The sequence below is a fragment of the Budorcas taxicolor genome, chromosome 12, assembly GCF_023091745.1.
Source record: "Budorcas taxicolor isolate Tak-1 chromosome 12, Takin1.1, whole genome shotgun sequence".
NCBI classification, from domain to species: Eukaryota; Metazoa; Chordata; class Mammalia; order Artiodactyla; family Bovidae; genus Budorcas; species Budorcas taxicolor.
In genome coordinates, this window is record NC_068921.1 from 52,663,637 (window position 1) to 52,682,022 (window position 18,386).

An 18,386-nucleotide genomic window follows, 5' to 3' on the forward strand; every position below is an offset into this window, starting at 1 on the left:
TGGCTACCCACTCCAGTTTTCTTGCCTGGAGAATTCCATGGACAGAGGAGCCTGGCAGGCTACAGTCCATGGGGTCGCACCATTTCAATCTCCACCTTCACCTTTACATGGTGTTTACCCTGTGTGCCTGTCTGTGTCCAAATTTCTCCCTCTTATAACGACACCAGTCCTATTGAATGGGGCTCGTCCAACGCTGGTATGCTCTCACCCCAACTCAGCTACTTATGTCCATGACTCCTGCCTTACCTACTTGTGTCTACTAATGTCCCTATTTCCAAACAAATTTGGAGAGGACGTCATTCGATCCATAAGCGGGGCAGGGGAGAGAACAGGGGCCATCACTAGGTTGGGGCCCCAGTGTGGGCTCTGGTGCACAGTCATTGTTGCTCTGATGACCCCAGATGTCAGGATGGGAACGTGTATGGCAAGTTCTTGGTAAACTTAAAGTGACAGATGAGTAGTGTTTGCTCTTGCTTTTTTGTTGCTGTTGAGAGCAATAATTATCACTAAATTAGAGCCCATGTGGAGAACACCTGGTTCTACAAGTTCCATACTGGGAATGTCAACAACTATTTAACTGAATAAATATTTAATAATAACTGATTACTGTATGCCAGATACTGTTCTAGGATCTTGGGAGATATCAGTGAACAAAACACGGAGCCTACACTCAAGCCTTCAGTGAAACAGACACAGTCTAGGCCTCTCATAATCTATGCTGTCATTAGCACTTGAAGAAAAATAGGTCTCCAAGTTGGTTTTGGTTTTAGGTATCCAAAATTAATTCCATGTCATCAGCCCCTAGAATATCTTCACCCAATATTTCCATGTTTAAATGGGATTCATTTTCCCAATCCAACACTTGGAAAAAGGGTATGAAGCAGTGCCCTTGTTTCATATGGGACTGTTTTATTTCCAAAAGTTTTCAGCTGTTGCACAGGCTTTTAATGTGTCTTCTATTTCCAAATAATAGGTATATTTGGAAGTGTCTTATAATTTAAGTTGAATCTATAAGGACATAAATAACTTTAGTTGACTAATAGACAAAAAGAACTCAAACTGTCTTTCATACCCTTGGCTTCATCTATATGTGTGTGTGTGTGTGTGTACGTATGTATTATATGTGTATAACATATGTATAAAACGATTGGACATGTTGAATAATCACAGCTTGGAATTATACCAACCTTCTCTTAAAATATTTTCTTTTTAAACCTGTTCATCTTTTTAAACCTGTGGGTGGTTTCCAATTATGTGAACTGCCAAATATGGATTATGTCTCTAATTTATAACCTCCTTTCTCCTCAGGCTGTGTTTAGATATTTCTCCACGAGTGGTACCTTTCATGGAACTACCCAAGTTATTATTGTAAGATACCACTGTATATTCCATCCAATTTTGTCTTGATAGACAGTAACTGATACTTAGAAACATTTATTACTAATTTCCCAAATAACTTATTTTTATCTTTTATCTGTTATTCCATTGTTCATGTAAATTACCATCATAATAAGCAACTGTTATATAACTGTGTAAAGATACGGAAGGGCTATTCATGCACTCCCATCATATGAGCTCAGCGCACATTCAGCCATGGATCTCTGAACAGAACTGATACTGCCTGGCTATATGCCCTTACAATTTATGCATAGCTGGATGTGATTTACATGGAAGATAAAATAAGTTACAATGCTGCTATTTCTGATTTCTGGATCAGATGCCTAGCACCAGATTTAAGGCAGAGAGATTATTGGATAAGGTTGATGAATTTAAATATCCACTCCTTTCTTAAAGTCACAGATTATTAATAGAATGGCTAGACCAAAAGACTTTGAGTTCTTTCAGGATCAGAGCTAATGTTATCCAAAGCTTTCAGGGAAAAGAGAGAATAATAGTAATATAGCAATGCCTTTGATTCCTAAGTGCTTTTTGTTGGAACAGCTCGAAGTACTGCTTCTGTTTCTCACCTTTAGTACCAGTGCATTCTCGGGGCTGAGAAGTAGTAGCCTTTTCAGCAGAAGCCGAAAACTAGAAGCAATTATTAAATGATGAAAGGAATCAAAGGTTTCAAAAAGAGATCTTTGTCCCCAGAAGAACAAAAAGAAGATAGGAAATAGGTCAAGAACGATAAAAATGGAGAACTGTGATGTTTAATACTAGCTAATAGCCCATGCTAACTTTATTTCCCTTTGACCTTTACTTATTCACCAGTCTCCATCTCCCTTTCTCCCCTTTCTCCTCTTCTACAAAAGAATTTCCCGTTAATTCCAACATTCACTCTCATTTCTGTTCTTCATTTTGTGAACCTTCATTTTTCCATCACCTAATCTTTCCCAGAGATTTCATTTTCTCCCACACACCCATTCCCAGTTATTACAAGGAGAGATCATTTTCCTGAATGTTTTTTCCCCCAACCAAACTACCACACAATTGCACTCATCTCACATGCTAGTAAAGAAATGCTCAAAATTCTCCAAGCTAGGCTTCAGCAATACGTGAACCGTGAATTCCCTGATGTTCAAGCTGGTTTTACAAAAGGCAGAGGAACCAGAGATCAAATTGCCAACATCCGCTGGATCATGGAAAAAGCAGGAGAGTTCCAGAAAAACATCTATTTCTGCTTTATTGACTATGCCAAAGCCTTTGACTGTGTGGATCACAATCAACTGTGGAAAATTCTGAAAGAGATGGGAATACCAGACCACCTAACCTGCCTCTTGAGAAATCTGTATGCAGGAAGCAACAGTTAGAGTTGGACATGGAACAACAGACTGGTTCCAAATAGGAAAAGGAGTACGTCAAGGCTGTATATTGTCACCCTGCTTATTTAACTTCTATGCAGAGTACATCATGAGAAACGCTGGACTGGAAGAAACACAAGCTGGAATCAAGGTTGCCGGGAGAAATATCAATCACCTCAGATATGCAGATGACACCACCCTTATGGCAGAAAGTGAAGAGGAGCTAAAAAGCCTCTTGATGAAAGTGAAAGAGGAGAGCAAAAAAGTTGGCCTAAAGCTCAACATTCAGAAAACGAAGATCATGGCATCTGGTCCCATCACTTCATGGCAAATAGATGGGGAAACGGTGGAAACAGTGTCAGACTTTATTTTTGGGGGCTCCAAAATCACTGCAGATGGTGACTGCAGCCATGAAATTAAAAGACGCTTACTCCTTGGAAGAAAAGTTATGACCAACCTAGATAGCATATTCAAAAGCAGAGACATTTACTTTGCCGACTAAGGTCCGTCTAGTCAAGGCTATGATTTTTCCTGTGGTCATGTAGGGATGTGAGAGTTGGACTGTGAAGAAGGCTGAGCGCCAAAGAATTGATGCTTTTGAACTATGGTGTTGGAGAAGACTCTTGAGAGTCCCTTGGACTGCAGGGAGATCCAACTAATCCATTCTGAAGGAGATCAGCCCTGGTATTTCTTTGGAAGGAATGATGCTAAAGCTGAAGCTTCAGTACTTTGGCCACCTCATGCGAAGAGGTGACTCATTGGAAAAGACTCTGATGCTGAGAGGGATTGGGGGCAGGAGGAGAAGGGGACGACCAAGGATGAGATGGCTGGATGGCATCACGGACTCGATGGACGTGAGTCTGAGTGAACTCCGGGAGCTGGTGATGGACAGGGAGGCCTGGCGTGCTGCGATTCATGGGGTTGCAAAGAGTCGGACATGACTGAGCGACGGAACTGAACTGAACCTCTCTGTGATCTTTAACCCCATGGACTACCCCATTCCTCAGTTTTCCCTTTCTTGACTTACGTAGTGTGGAAGAACCAAACTTAGTCATGTTTGGATTGACAACTTGTATTGGTGTTGTGTTTGGATTAAAATCTGTTACAGGTATGATGTAAGCTGCACCCAAAGGGTCTTAAGCTTTTTTTTTCAATCAATAGAAGAACCCATGATATCACACTTTTCTCTATATTTATATGTATATCTGTACCTATCACTCTAGTCTATGCTTATGTCTACAGCCATTGATATTTCTATAGCTACATCTAGAAATATATCTACATCTCATTCTGTCTATATAATTAACATGAGGCTGGTGAATTCAGTTCAGTTCAGTCACTCAGTTGTGTCCAGCTCTTTGCAACCCCATGGACTGCAGCACTCCAGGCTTCCCTGTCCATCGCCAACTCCTGGAGCCTACTCAAACTCATGTCTATCACATCGGTGAATTCAACTAGATTTTAAATGAGCAAGTTAAAGTTTCTAATATAACTATATAGTAGAGCTAAAGAAAAAAAGCAATTTCTTAAGACAAGTGTCATTTTATGTATGACACACAGTAGTCTTGCAATGAGAAGGTTAAGATCTGCTGATCAAACAACATTTTGGAATGAATTAAGAGTCAAATATCTCTGAAAGTCTCTTGCCCTCTTTCTGATAAAACAAGTAGAGAAAGAAGCTGTAATTCATGGTAGTAAGACACAGCAGGTAAAGTTCTGAACTTAAATAAAACTCTTTCTAGCTGCTTTCTAATGCAACTCCTTGGTCCTTGGATATAAATGTTCTCTGATCTCTTTCTTCTCTTGTTCAGAAAGGAAAACTCTAGCACAGGGTTTGAGAGACCAACCTGTATGCACTGTGTGTGCCGTGCTTAGTCCCTCAGTCATGTCCAACTCTTTGCAACCCCATGGACGGTAGCCCATCGCTGTCACAGGACAGGCTCCTCTGTCCATGGGGATTCCCCAGGCAAGAATACTGGCTGGAGCAGGTTGCCGAGCTGTCCTCAAGGGGATCTTCCCAATCCAGAGACTGTACCCAGGTCTCTTGCATTCAGACAGATTCTTTACCATTTGATCCACGAGAAGCCATGAATACTGAGTGGATAGCCTATGCCTTCTCCAGGGGATCTTCCCAACCCAGAAATCAAACTGGGGTCTCCTGCACTACGGGTGGACTCTCTACCAGCTGAGCTACCAGGGAAGCCTGTCAACCTGGGTCAACAAGATTATTTCCTCTGAAATCCTCTTTTCAACTGCCGTCAGAACCTATAGTTTCTTTCCATTTTAATCAGGACTGAATCAAATTTTACCTCTACAACTTTTGTTCCTCATTGCAGTGATCTGTCTCTCCTTCCTCTGTGATCACGGGTTCACCCCCTTTCCTGTGTTCAAATCCCTTTCATTATTTCAGAATATTGCTTCTGTTTTAATGTTTTGGTGTAATGTAATTTGAGCTCTATGTATTCAAGATTCTGAAATACATATAAAAGAAATACATGTGTCATCAATATGGAAAATTATTAGAAGGTCAGAGCCAGTGAAAGTTTTTCCTTTTCCACTTGTTTCATTTAAAGATTTATCAGAAAGCATGACGCAAAGCAATTTGTCAGCAATCACTTGTGTCTATCTTACTTTCTAAGCTCTTAAACTTTTTCTTTTCTTTGAGTCTTTAAAAGAGTGATAACATATGCCAGGACTTGAGCCAATGGTGTGGATAATAGGTGCCATTCGTGAGAAGTGCTCAGTCAAATCGCAATAAAATACAGATGCAGCATTTCTAGGAAGTTAATATTAAAGTTGCTTCTGATTTTAGAACCCACCTTTAACTCTTGGTATTCTGTTTACGGTAAATTTAAGTACATATGCCTTTGTATTTAGGTGATGCAGAGATACAGTGCTTTGATGGCATATGAAGCTCATTTAAGAAACTCGTGGAAGCCAGATTTAGGTAGCAGTTGCTTAAACAATATGAATGTTTACAGTGTTACCCATTGTAGTGATTCTGGAGAAACAATGAAGCAAACCACCAGCACCATCAAAAAAAAAAAAAAAAAAAAAACCAATGTGTTTTTTTCTGCAATCATTTCCAAAGTCAGAAAATAAATTGTATAATATCTGGTAAAATTAAAGTAGTGGAAACACATGCAGGAAATCACCATATTGTGAAATGCTTGTTACGTACTTTCATAATTTCTCGTCCATATTTGTTTCAATCTCTTCTCTTTCAGTGGTTTCCACTTCCACTTAGCTGATTGGTAGATATGGAGGAGAAAAAAAATTCTGATTGAGAAGTGGGTTGCTATGGCAACTTTGCACTACAGTTATATTTTCCCATCTGTAACTATAAATGGTAAAATGTAGCTTTTCTAATTATGCTGCAACATTTTTAACTCTATTGGTACCAAGCCTTCTACGAAGTTTGCTGTCACCCTAAATTAAATCAGTATATTTAATTTTTATCACAACAAACATCTTCTTGTATTAACTAGAAGCCATTTTGCAAAAACTAAGTCTAAAATGCTCAGTAAAATGTCAAAGTATAGTGATTTTAAAATTGTATCTGAATGCCTAGAATACCAATTATATTTATTCAAAATAATTAAAACATAAACCTGAGTCAGGATATGTTATTTTTTTGAAGTATTTTAATAGAATGAGGAGAAAGTTAATTCAGAATGTGCTGCTATGAATTCAGCAATACTTGAAAATTTCTATCCCTCTGTGTCTATTAGAAGCTAAAGTTTATTTGTGTTCTTATATTAAATTATGCCATTTAAATTTTATTAACCACAACTGAATAGTCATACATTTAGAAAGTACAGTATATGAATATTCAGGGTACTTAGTGCATAGCAAGTAGTATTCACGACTACTGTGGAATTGAAGATTCCTTGCAATATTCTGCCTTCTCATGATCATGTCGTGGTTTGCCAGCCACAGATCTGAGCCAATCTCATCCTTTTATAAATGAAGAAGCAGATTCTTCAGAAAGGGTCAGTGTTCTTTCCATGATCAAACTGGAAGTCAGTGGCAAAACTAGTCTAAAACCTAGGTCTCTGAAATTTTTGTTCAATGCATGCTCTTTGTTGTGGTGTGGTTCATTGAAATGGCCCCTGGCCACTGAAAGTAAGACACTGTTAGAGCAATCATGCTTTTGAACAAATAATCGAAAGATTATTTTCTGGAATCTTTAGAATGCCTTGCATTCTGCAAGCTCTTTGAGACCATGGACCACATCACACCTTTCCTAGTCTTGAATGCCCAACTTTGCTTGTTATATGTCCTAACATAATAACTAGGGCAGTTGTGGAATAAGTGCTTTTGAACTGACACCTTTGGGCAAGCAAATAATGCAGGATCTCTTATTGTTATTAGATTTTCATTGGAAATACCTAGAAGAATAATGATTTAATACAGTACAATAGAGCGCAGCAGTCCCCAACATTTTTGCACCAGGTTTTGTGGAAGATAATCTTTCCGTGGACTAGGGAGGGGGGAAGGTTTCAGGATGATTCAAGTGCATTAAGTCTATTATGTCTCTGCTGATCTGACAGGAGGTGAAGCTCAGGCAGTAACGCGAGTGGTGGGGAGCAGCTGTAAATACAGATGAAGCTTCAGTCACTAGCCCACCACTCACCTCCTGCTCTGCAGCCCAGTTCCTAACAGGCCACAGACCAAGGGGATGCCTGGTATAGAGGAGAAAGCATGGAATTAGACACGAGTAAGACTGGGTTAGAACCTTGGCTGAGTCACTTACTACCAGTGTGACCCAGGGCAAATTGCTTACCTTTTTTGAGACTCAGTGAAAAAAATAAATTGTATATATAATGTATGTATATAAATACACACACACACACACACACACACACATACACACATTCCACAGGACAGATATAGACTAAATAAAAAAAAGTATGTGAGAAGTATCTCAACTTGGACAAGTTGACATGTTACTGAAGCTCAAAAAAATGTTAAGTTCCATTTCCTTCGCCATTGTTGGAATAAGAATTCTACTGGCAGACTACAACAGCTAAGCATGCTGCTAAGCTGCTAAGTCACTTCATGAAGTAAAACAAAACTCACCATCAGTTTTTAAGAGTCAATATTCTTTCAACCCTGACCTGTGTTGAGTCATAGAAAGGTTCTTCACAAAGTCATTCTGGAACACGAGTCACAGAGCCAAGCATGTTTTCCAAAAAGCCATAATACAAAGAGGTGACCTTTGCAGGAGCTTATGGAAATGAGGGAACATAAACAGGTTGACAGTGTTATTTCTATTAGCTCTGGCCTTCGGGCTACAATCTGCAGGTTTTCAAATGTTGCCCAGGAAAGCTGCCTTTTGATCCCTGGAAGTTATTTTTTTACAATTATAGCAGCTAGTGTGGCGTCATCAACCCCGCGGAAGGTCTTATAGGCTGGAGGGAAAGACAGGGGAGAACCAGGGTCAACTGATCCAAGCTTAAACGCGCATCTCACAGTGGTATTCAGACAAGATCATTTCACAGGAATGTTTCTTGTTTTTGTCTCTTCGAAACATTCCAGGCCACAGCTTCCTGTCTCGCTCTCACATTCTAAAGCCCCTGCTTGGCGTGGCCTCAAGCTCCTGGCTCAGCTTGAATGACGCCTCTCATTGCCCCCAGGGCCGGGGTTCTGTCATCTGTGACTGTCACTGCGGAGATGCAAAAAGCTCCTCTGAGAAGGACTGAAGTCAGCGTGACCTTGCCCTGGCCCAGCCCAGTAGGGGTGTAAATGCATTACTCTCGCGTCTCTGCTTTTCTTGGCCTTCACAAATGCACACCTGACTTTTATTTCCCCAAACCATCTCCTTCCTGTACACCCAGATCTTCTTCTCTACTCATCTCTGCCCCTCAGACACACCCAGGCAATCTTTTCTGGCCTATTTGAGGGCTTAGTGGCTTCCCAGGTGGGGCTAGTGGTAAAGAGCTCACCTGTCAATGCAGGAGACATGAGAGACAAGGGTACGATCTCTGGTTTGGGAAGATCCCCTGGGGGGGAAAATGGCAACCCACTCCAGTATTCTAGCCTGGAGAATCCCATGGACAGAGGAGCCTGGTGGGCTACAGTCCAGGGGTTATAAAAGTGTCAGACACGACTGAAGTAACTCAGCACCACTTTACATGGAAGAAACTTAGCTTTGTATCACTGTGATTCTGGCATAAGCAAAGTTGGGCACCATCCCTTGTCTCCCTTTTTGTAAGCCTCCTTTCCATCTTGTTACTACTTTCCTGCCTGTTTTTAGATATCCAGTGCTCTGTGTAGACTCATTAATATCTGGGGCCAACCAACTTCTTATCCTTTCCTCTGTCCCTGGAAGAGATACATATAACCAGCTCATCCACACAGATGCATGAAAGACACATTATCATTTGAGTGACATTACACTGTTGCAACACAGGGATATGTTTTGAGAAGAGAAGATGATGACAATCAATACAAATAAAAGAACATCTAATTGTAAGATCTAACATTAGGTCAGAAGGGGGAGAGTGTTTTCCTGTAAATTACTTTTTGCAGGCATATCATATTACACAATAACTCATCTGAGCACCCAGTGCTCACCAGATACTCAGTGAAAGTGAAAGTCACTCAGTTGTGTCTGATTCTTTGCGACCCTGTTGACTATACAGTCCAGTTCTTCAGGTCAGAATATTGGAGTGGGTAGCCTTTCACTTCTCCCGGGGATCTTCCCAACCCAGGGGTCAAACCCAGGTGTCCCGCATTGCAGGCAGGTTCTTTTACCAGCTGAGCCACAAGGAAAGCCCAAGAATAGTGGAATGGGTAGCCTATCCCTTCTCCAGCGGATTTTCCCGACCCAGAGATTGAACCCAGGTCTCCCGCATTGCAGGCAGATTCTTTACCAGCTGAGCTACCAGGTACTTGGTAGTGGAGTCAACAATGGACAATGGACTTCTATGGGACAGGTAACCTTGAACAGATTTTCAAAGCTTTAGACTCCTGTTCAGTACCCATTTTTCTTCTTACCAAATAAAAATTCAGCCAATCACTCCCCTTTCCAACACATCTTTATCGGGCAACAACATCGTGTACAATCCTAGTACTTCGTAGTGTATAACTATCCTTTTAGGGACTTTGGGTCCAGCCAGGGTGGAGACAGAAAATTATGTGCAATTCAGACCAGCACGGTATGTGTTGTGAAGAAGGTGCGCTACTCTGGGAGACATAGAAGAGTGTTCACCAGAGCACTGGGTACCACTCCACCCAGTAACCCCCTCAACCAGAGGCTGAAGGGCAAGGAGGGCTCTCCAGGTGGAAGGTAGCAGGAGGTCCGCCCCAGAGGAGAGAGACCGTGGTGTGGGGTGGGATGGGGTTAGGAAGTGCTGGTGGTTTGGTTCCGTTACAGCACTGGGATCACTTGGCATGAAAACAACAGCAGCCACAACCCTTACACTAAGCCAGGCGGTGCTCTAAAGCCTTGCATTGCCCTCTTGCTGGCTTCAAAGCCACCATCAACACAAGGACCAGAAGACCCACTGTGCTCTGTGTCCACTCCTCCACTGTCTCTCACCCAAGGACTCACTGCCACACTCGGCCAGAAAAGCTTCCGGACTAATTCTGTCATGTCCCCCACCCCTGTGGCCATGGATCCCTATGGGAACCCCAGTCAGATCACTTCTTATCACCTGGACCATCCTTGCAGAGCTCTGTGCATCACTGAACCTGACCCAGCCCTGCTGCTCCTGCTGCTAAGTCGCTTCAGTGTCCGACTCTGTGCGACCCCATAGATGGCAGCCCACCAGGCTCCCCCATCCCTGGGATTCTCCAGGCAAGAACCCTGGAGTGGGTTGCCATTTCCTTCTCCAGTGCATGAAAGGGAAAAGTGAAAGTGAAGTCGCTCAGTCATGTCCGATTCTTAGCGACCCCATGGACTGCCGCCTACCAGGCTCCTCCGTCCATGAGATTTTCCAGGCAAGAGTACTGGAGGATTCTTTACCAGCTGAGCCACAAGGGAAGCCCAAGAATACTGGAGTGGGTAGCCTATCCCTTCTCCAGTGGATCTTCCTGACCCAGGAACCAAACTGGCATCTCCTGCATTGCAGGTGGATTCTTTACCAACTGAGCTATCAGGGAAGCCCTCATAATGCCTGGTGATTCCCAAATTTGTGTAATGGATCCTTCCCATCCTGGACTTTCACTTTCTTGATCTCCTCTCCAATGATCTTGTCCATTGCCCTACTCCAGCCACCCACAGATTTTTCCCTTGTAAGAAACCATATACACTACAAAACTTCAAAGCTTTCCCTCTTCTGGCTTCCATTTTCCATCTACCCACCTTCTGTCTACACTTTCTGGTTCAATCCCTCCAGTCCTCTGATGCCAGAAGTTTCCCAGTCCCACAACCCCCAGTCCATTGATTCTACCATCTTTCCACAGCCCTTCTGCCCTCACATCCTCGCTTCCCTCCATGTCCATCTCAGCTCCCACAGCCCTTCACTGTAATCACCTCCTCACACATCCCCTTCTCCTCCCTGTCATCAGTCTTTATTGCACTCTCTTGGCTGAATTAGAAGCTTCCTTAAATCCACTCTCTGTTCAATCTGTTCCTGCCCCTGAAGAACTGAGTATGGCAAAAGAAATCAATGGGTATTGGCCTTATTGTAGTTCCATGAGCATTGACTTCAGTGGAGCCATTGGTGTTGCTCAAAGAATCCTTATGAGAGACAGCATCATGGGGGATGCTTTATGGAGCCAGACTTCTTGGTTTGGGTTTTGCACTCTGCCCCTTACCAGCTGTATCATCACAGGCTATTTATTTTCACTTTCTGTGCCTGCATCTTTTCATCTATAAAGTAGGAAGAAGTACAATACTTATCTCTGGGACTGAAGAGAGGATTCAATGAGCTCGCTCTCTGTGCTTCCAAGACCAGCCATCCTGCATGTGTTCTCAGTCTTCTTGCTTCCCATGTCTAAGCATTTTCTGCTCACTCTCCTGAACCATCAAATTTGCCATCTTCCCTGGATCATTCCATTGGCATATCTGCATACTCTTGTACCTTTCATTGACCTACCAATCTTCAGGTAGCTTCCCAATTTTCTCTTCCCTCTTCACTGCAAATTGCCTCAAAAGATATCTCTACATCTATCCCTCTGCCTCCCATTTTCTTTGAGATCCACTCCTAGAAGATTTTTTTTTTCACTACTGCTCCATCAAAACTGCCTTCATCAGGTTTATCAATGACCCCTATATTGCCAACAATATTATTATATTACCACAGTAACTCTTCACTCCAGTTTTATCTGATCTGTCAAATGTCTTGCATTTGGCAAGGCTAGTTACTCCTTCCGGAAACACTTGTCTCCCTTGACTTCCTGGCACCACACCCCTGTATTTCTCTTCTTTTCTCTTTGTCTGCTTCTCTTCAGATCCCTTTGCTGTTTCCTCCCCATATTCTTGATGTCTAAATGTTGCTGGGATCTGGGGTTCCAGCCTTGGCCCTCTTCCTTCTCTGCCTAGGCTGACTTCCTGGGCGGTCTCATCCAGTTGCAAGTGTCAGATGCCATCGCAAAGCTGATGATGCTCTTTCTCCGAAATCCTCCTGGCTCAGTTGATCACTTCCTGCAGGTCCTGGCTTATGTTTCACCTCACACACAGGTGTTCCCACACCATCACCATATTCTCTCACTGCTTTATTGTCTTCTTAGTACTTTTCTTCATCTGCCATTTATTTATTTGTGTATTGAAAACCTTCTGGAAACAGGGAAATTATCTACTTTGTAGAGTGCCTCATGCATAGAAAGCTACCAATAAATGTGTTAAATAAAAGCATGATTTCATTCAGTCCCGACAGCACCCCCACAGTGCTGTTGGAAGGGTTACTACAAATGAGGAAATGGAATAATTTAGGCCCTTATCACACAGCTGGCAATTCAGGCAGCCCAACTCCAGAGCCTACATGCTCCCTAGTGCAACGCAGAAGCCAGAGAGGTACAGAGTCGAGATCACAGGGTATTTCTATGGAATGTACTCGAGGATTATGGGGCACTACTGGGGTGGGAGTTCGGGGGTAGGGAAGTGACATGCCCTAGGTAAAGTGCTATGTGTGTGCATGATAAATCACCTCAGTTGTGTCTGACTCTTTGTGACCCTATGGACTGCAGTCTGCCAGGCTCCTCTGTGGGACATGGGATTCTCCAGGCAAGAATACGGGAGTGGATAACCATGCCCTCTTCCAAGGGATTTTCCCAACCCAGGGGTCAAACCCATGTCTCCTGCATCTCCTGCACTATACGTGGATTCTTTACCACTGAGCCACCAGGGAAACCCGGATAAAGAGCTGACTCTACCCCAAATATGCCCATAATCACCTGTTTCAGTTCCTGGGTGATTAAATCTTGCCATTTCAGAGGCTGTCTTGGTGCTTTGTTGGAAAGTTTAGGCTGACAGTGTTTATAAGCTCTGCCAGCATCAAACTGGCCTGTGCTGTCAATGTTTAAGGTGGATTTAGTTAAGAGCTTCAAATCGACTTCTTCTTAAGGTCTATGGAATTGAAAACCTTTCTTGCTGTTTCCATAGCAGCTTGATAGGTGACATAATTCCTAAAGAAGCTTATATGTTAATTTAGTCCAGGAACCATTTACTCTGTTCATGTGCTGCTGACCCAAAATATCACAACTTGAGTGAGATATTCTAGTAAATTACTAAGCTGTTTAAAGTACATATAATGTTTCAAGCTATAGCCGGGGAGGACAGGGTTTCCAAAAATCTGATTAAATGAATTCTCCTGTAATTTACAGATTTGACTTCTTTAAAGTTCAGGACTCCAAACGTCCTGGCCTTTCCAATAGCTCATGCACGGGGGTTGTAAGACGCATGAGATATTTCCACATAGACAATAAACGCATTTGGTGAATAGAAGCCAAAATTTACCTGGTTTCCATGGTGAAATAAACTGCTGTTTTCTGTTCTAAAGGGAACCAACTGTTCACCCTCCGATACCTCCAAAGCCCAGTTCCGCTGTTTCATCTCCTAACCAGCTGAAGCAGGATAATAGGTAAGATCTAGCATTCCAGAATTTCTTGCAAAATGAAGTTTAAAGGAAATGACACCATATGAATTGTGACTTGTGCAAAGCATGGGTATGTTTTTTGTGCAGATTCACTGCAGAACCCGGGTCTCCCACACTGCAGGCAGACACTTTACCCTCTGAGCCACCCTGTGTCGGGAAGATCCCCTGGAGAAGGAAATGGCAACCCACTCCAGTACTCTTGCCTGGAAAATTGCATGGACAGAGGAGCCTGGTAGGATATAGTCCATGGGGTCGCGAAGAGTCGGACACAATTGAGCAACTTCACTTTCACTGCAGAAGCACTTGGAAAGCTGCTCGAATTCCATTTGCCCACACAAACGTGTATTTATGTTTGTCCCTGGAGACTTATGGCCGGTAGCTGTCTTATGGAAACAGACTTTCAAGATAGAAACTGAGCAATAGCCAGCCCAGGAGATGTTCATACTCAGGTTTCCTCTCCTTTATGTATTGGGAACCAATATGTAAGGAACCCCTCTCTCCCTGTATATAAATATATATGTATACATGTGTGGCAGTGGTGATAGTCACTCAGTTGTGTCCAACTCTCTGTGACCCCAAGGCTAGTAACCCGCCAGTCTCCTCTGTCCATGGGATTTCCCAGGCAAGAAAACTGTGCAGGTTGCCATTTCCTTCCCCAGAGGATCTTTCTGACCCAGGGATCAAATCCATGTCTCCTGCATTGAAGGTGGATTCTTTATCACTAAGCCACCAATGAAGCCCGTTTATTGATATGCATATATATTGCTTATATATTGATATGTATATATATTGCAAAGAGTTGGATATGACTTAACTACTGAACAACAGCAACAAAAACAAATATGTGTGTGTGTATATATATTTATACACAAACACACACACATATATATATCTTAACTAGTTAAGATTCCCATTAAGAGCTACATTTTCTAACAAAAGATATTCTTAAAACTTTGTGTTATTATTCAAACCCTCCCTTATGTTGGAAAATACCTTTGGGTAGTTCTTTAGTCTTATTGAGACATTCATAACTTATTTAAAAGCTATAACAAATTTTGAAAAATATTATAATTACCTTGCCTCCAAATCAACAAAAAAAAAAGACAGACTTGCTTTTCCATTTTGAAACTCCAGTGCTCTCTAATTAATACTTAGAAACAAATACTTAGAGACTAATTTGGAGATCTGAGCACCTCCTCATGTGTTGCTGTTAAACAGTTTACTAATCTCAAGCTATTTTCCAAAATCTACATAGCACATTTCCATTATTGTTGAGAGATTTTTTAAATGGTGTCTCAATGAAGACTGAATGCATTAGATTTGCTTGATGGCCTGCCTTTGATTCTTTTGTATTTTAACTTTTTGATGGTGATTTTTTTGACAACATGTAGGGCTATTGGAAAACTATTCTTCATTAAGGGGATAACTTTGACAAGAAAATGCTAATTGCGTGACAGGGCTATGTAACTTTAGGCATTCAACCTAATGTGTTAAAAACTCAGGTCTGAATTTCTATTCACTGAAATGTCACAGGATCTTTGAAATTTTGTCCTTAGGAGGACAGGATAATTTTTTTTTAATGTTAAAAAAATTCTTCTTCCTTAAATTAATGAAAAATATAGGCCAGATTTATGACTTCTAATCTGCGCAATGGTTATACACTTGAAAATAACTTTTCAGGCTTTTTATCTTATATTATTTTTCCTTTTACTTTGACAGTATTGAGCAATTTAATATTAATGTGAATAGGATTTTTTAGAGGGCTAAAAAAAGTTGGTGTTAGTACGTCCTGAATTCAAAACATTAGATTTTAGAGCGGTGAATTGAACAGATTCAAAAGAAGCTAAATTTCATCAGAACTGGTCTAATCTGTTTTTACTACTCTAATTTATTTCTTCCACAAATGATCTTAAATATAAAAGGAGGACAACTTGCATGTTTTAAACCCTGATTACTTTAATCACAGCAAGATGATTTTAATGAAAGAATATGAAAGGGAAGTGTTTCCTATGTAATTAACATATGTCCTCAGGAGTACAAAAAATAGTCGAATTTAGTTTCTTGAGAACAAGCAAGAATGTGTAAGTAGGTCAATTAGATACTTAGAAAAAAAGCCGAGAAAAGCCTTATACCACAAATTGTTACAGAACCTAACATTGTAAAATTTAATTCTAACAGCTCAGTGTGGTCATTCCCAATGTAGTGGGTGTGCTGGAAAAATGAAAGTGTTTACCATATTATCTGAGCAAACATATTTTTGGATAGTATTCAAATGGGATGAGTCTTTGAGAAAAAGATGTTCCTCTGACACCTAACAAAACATGATTTTTACTATTTAAAAACATTTTATCATTATCTAATTGAGAGAAGTGTTTTTATCTAATAAAGATAATTGCTTTATTGATGACTGAAAACTAAAATAAATGAACATGAACATATTTAGAAGTTCATTTCCATAGAGCTATTATTCCAGCAAGCACACTTTCATCTCTTTGAATGTAAATGTTTTCACATAAATTTAAATTTAACAGAGAAGTGTTTTCTTACCTAACAGACATTATCTTTAATTTGAAAAATATAGGCAGATATATCCAGCTAAACCAAGTGTATATACAGAAGCCAACAGATCTGCTGAAAGAAGTATAAGGTACAATGATCTCTCCTGATATCTCTATATTTATATTTATTTGATTGTATAAATGATAAAGTATGCTTTATTAGAACACTGAAACATACATGAAATTAATAAAACGGACAAAATCAGTTTTCCAGCTGACTTCAATAGTGGGTAATAAATAATTGTATATGTACTTAGAGAATTTTATTCCTTTTATTGCTATTTCTCAGTATTAAATTAAGAACAACCAAAATTCCCTGAATATGATAACAGAATAAGATCAAACCCCTTAAGACAGGAAAATCTCTCTTTATTCCTAACACTTGTCCCAGAGTCTATGACATAGCTGGTGTTGATGTGTAAGGGAATAGGTGGAAATACAGTCATCTGATTGAACGTCTACAAAACCTTTGCTTGGAATTGGCTGTATGATAAGGTCACTGAGCTTCTCCTGCACCATCAGTAAAAGGCTTACAAATTGTACTGATGCTTTTGAGTAAGATTTCCCCATGACAGTCCTGATTTACACCTATTGTCTTAAACATCCCATCTAGTTTAGTATTTGCTTTAGATGTATCTTTATTTATTTATTTGAAAAAATACTATTTTTGAGATTAGTTTTTGAACAATGTTATTTTATAACTCAACCAATATGATAAACCAGTTTTTTTCTTTATGGTAAAAAACACAGCAGTAATTTACCATCTTGTGCATGTGGGATAAGTTGCTTCAGTTGTGTCTGACTGTTTGCGACCCCATGGACTGTAGCCCTCCAGGTTCCTCTGTCCATGGGTTTCTCCAGGCAAGAATACTGGAGTGGGTTGCCATTCCCTTCTCCAGGGGATGTTCCCAATTCAGGAATCAAACCCGTGTCTCTTATGTCTAGCTGCATTGGCAGGCAAGTTCTTTACCACTAGAGCCACCTGGGAAGCCCAGCTTAATTTACCATCTTAACCATTATAATAAATCTTTATTTTAAACAATTTTTAAAATTGAAAACATTTTTCAAAGTGCAAAGCTTTATGTATTTTTTTTTCTTTATTATCCCCCATGACGCTTAGACTTATGTCACGCAGATACCTTACCTTTGGGGGGAATGCCTTGTACCTACTGGCTTAAGGTACAGCATGTTCTACAGTATGTCCCATGTGCCGCAAGATATCAATGAATGTTCTGGGAAAGAGACGCTTAAAGGACAACACATTTAGGAAACAGAGGAGAATAGGGTTCTCCATCATGAATTTCCAGAGCCTTCAGTGTGCGTGTATGTGCAGTCCAAATCTCTAAAAGTCAGTTATGTTTCCTCAGTTTACTTGACTACAAAATTCTTTCTTCATGGAACTCTGTTAACTTTCTATACAGTATTGATTATGAAACATAGGTCTCAATTCAGGTAAACCTAAAATTATTCCTTTTCATGACCTGGCGATTTAAGTCCATTACATGTCAGGTGATTCCACATACCCTACAGTATTAAATGTGCTTTCTTTCCCTTTGGAAGCCTAAGAAGACAGATACTTTCACTTCATATAAGGGGTTGATTGATCTTCTGAATATGTTGCTCAATGTTCCTTGAAAACTGAAACTGTTAGTCGCTCAGTCGTGTCCAGCTCTTTGTGCCCCCATGAGTGGTAGTCTGCCACGCTCTTCTGTGCATGGGATTCTCCAGGCAAGAATACTGGAGCGGGTTGCCATTCCCTTCTCCAGGGGATCTTCCCGACCCAGGGATTGAATCCAGGTCTCCCATATTGGCATGTGGATTCTTTACCATCTAAGCCACCAGGGAAGCCCAAGGATGTATACTCAGTGTCATTATAATGTTATGTATAACGTATGCTCAATGACATTATAATGTTCTATGGTTGATAGAAAAACTTCTGAACATACTTTGTGTTTACTTGTGCAGTTAATTCAATTTTTCCCCTGTATCCTTTTTAAGTATGTAACTTGCACATAGCCGATACACGTCTTTAGGAGAAACTG

General features: G+C 40.8%; 1 protein-coding gene across 1 annotated transcript in view; it reads left to right on the plus strand.

Annotated features, from left to right (window-relative positions):
- Window positions 1-18,386, plus strand: part of SCEL (sciellin) — a 111,539-nt gene that overhangs the window by 26,431 nt on the left and 66,722 nt on the right. Inside the window, exons 9-10 of the mRNA XM_052650034.1 lie at window positions 13,691-13,771; window positions 16,368-16,433. Coding sequence (XP_052505994.1) covers window positions 13,691-13,771; window positions 16,368-16,433 — 147 coding nt within the window. The remainder of the gene's footprint in view (window positions 1-13,690; window positions 13,772-16,367; window positions 16,434-18,386) is intronic.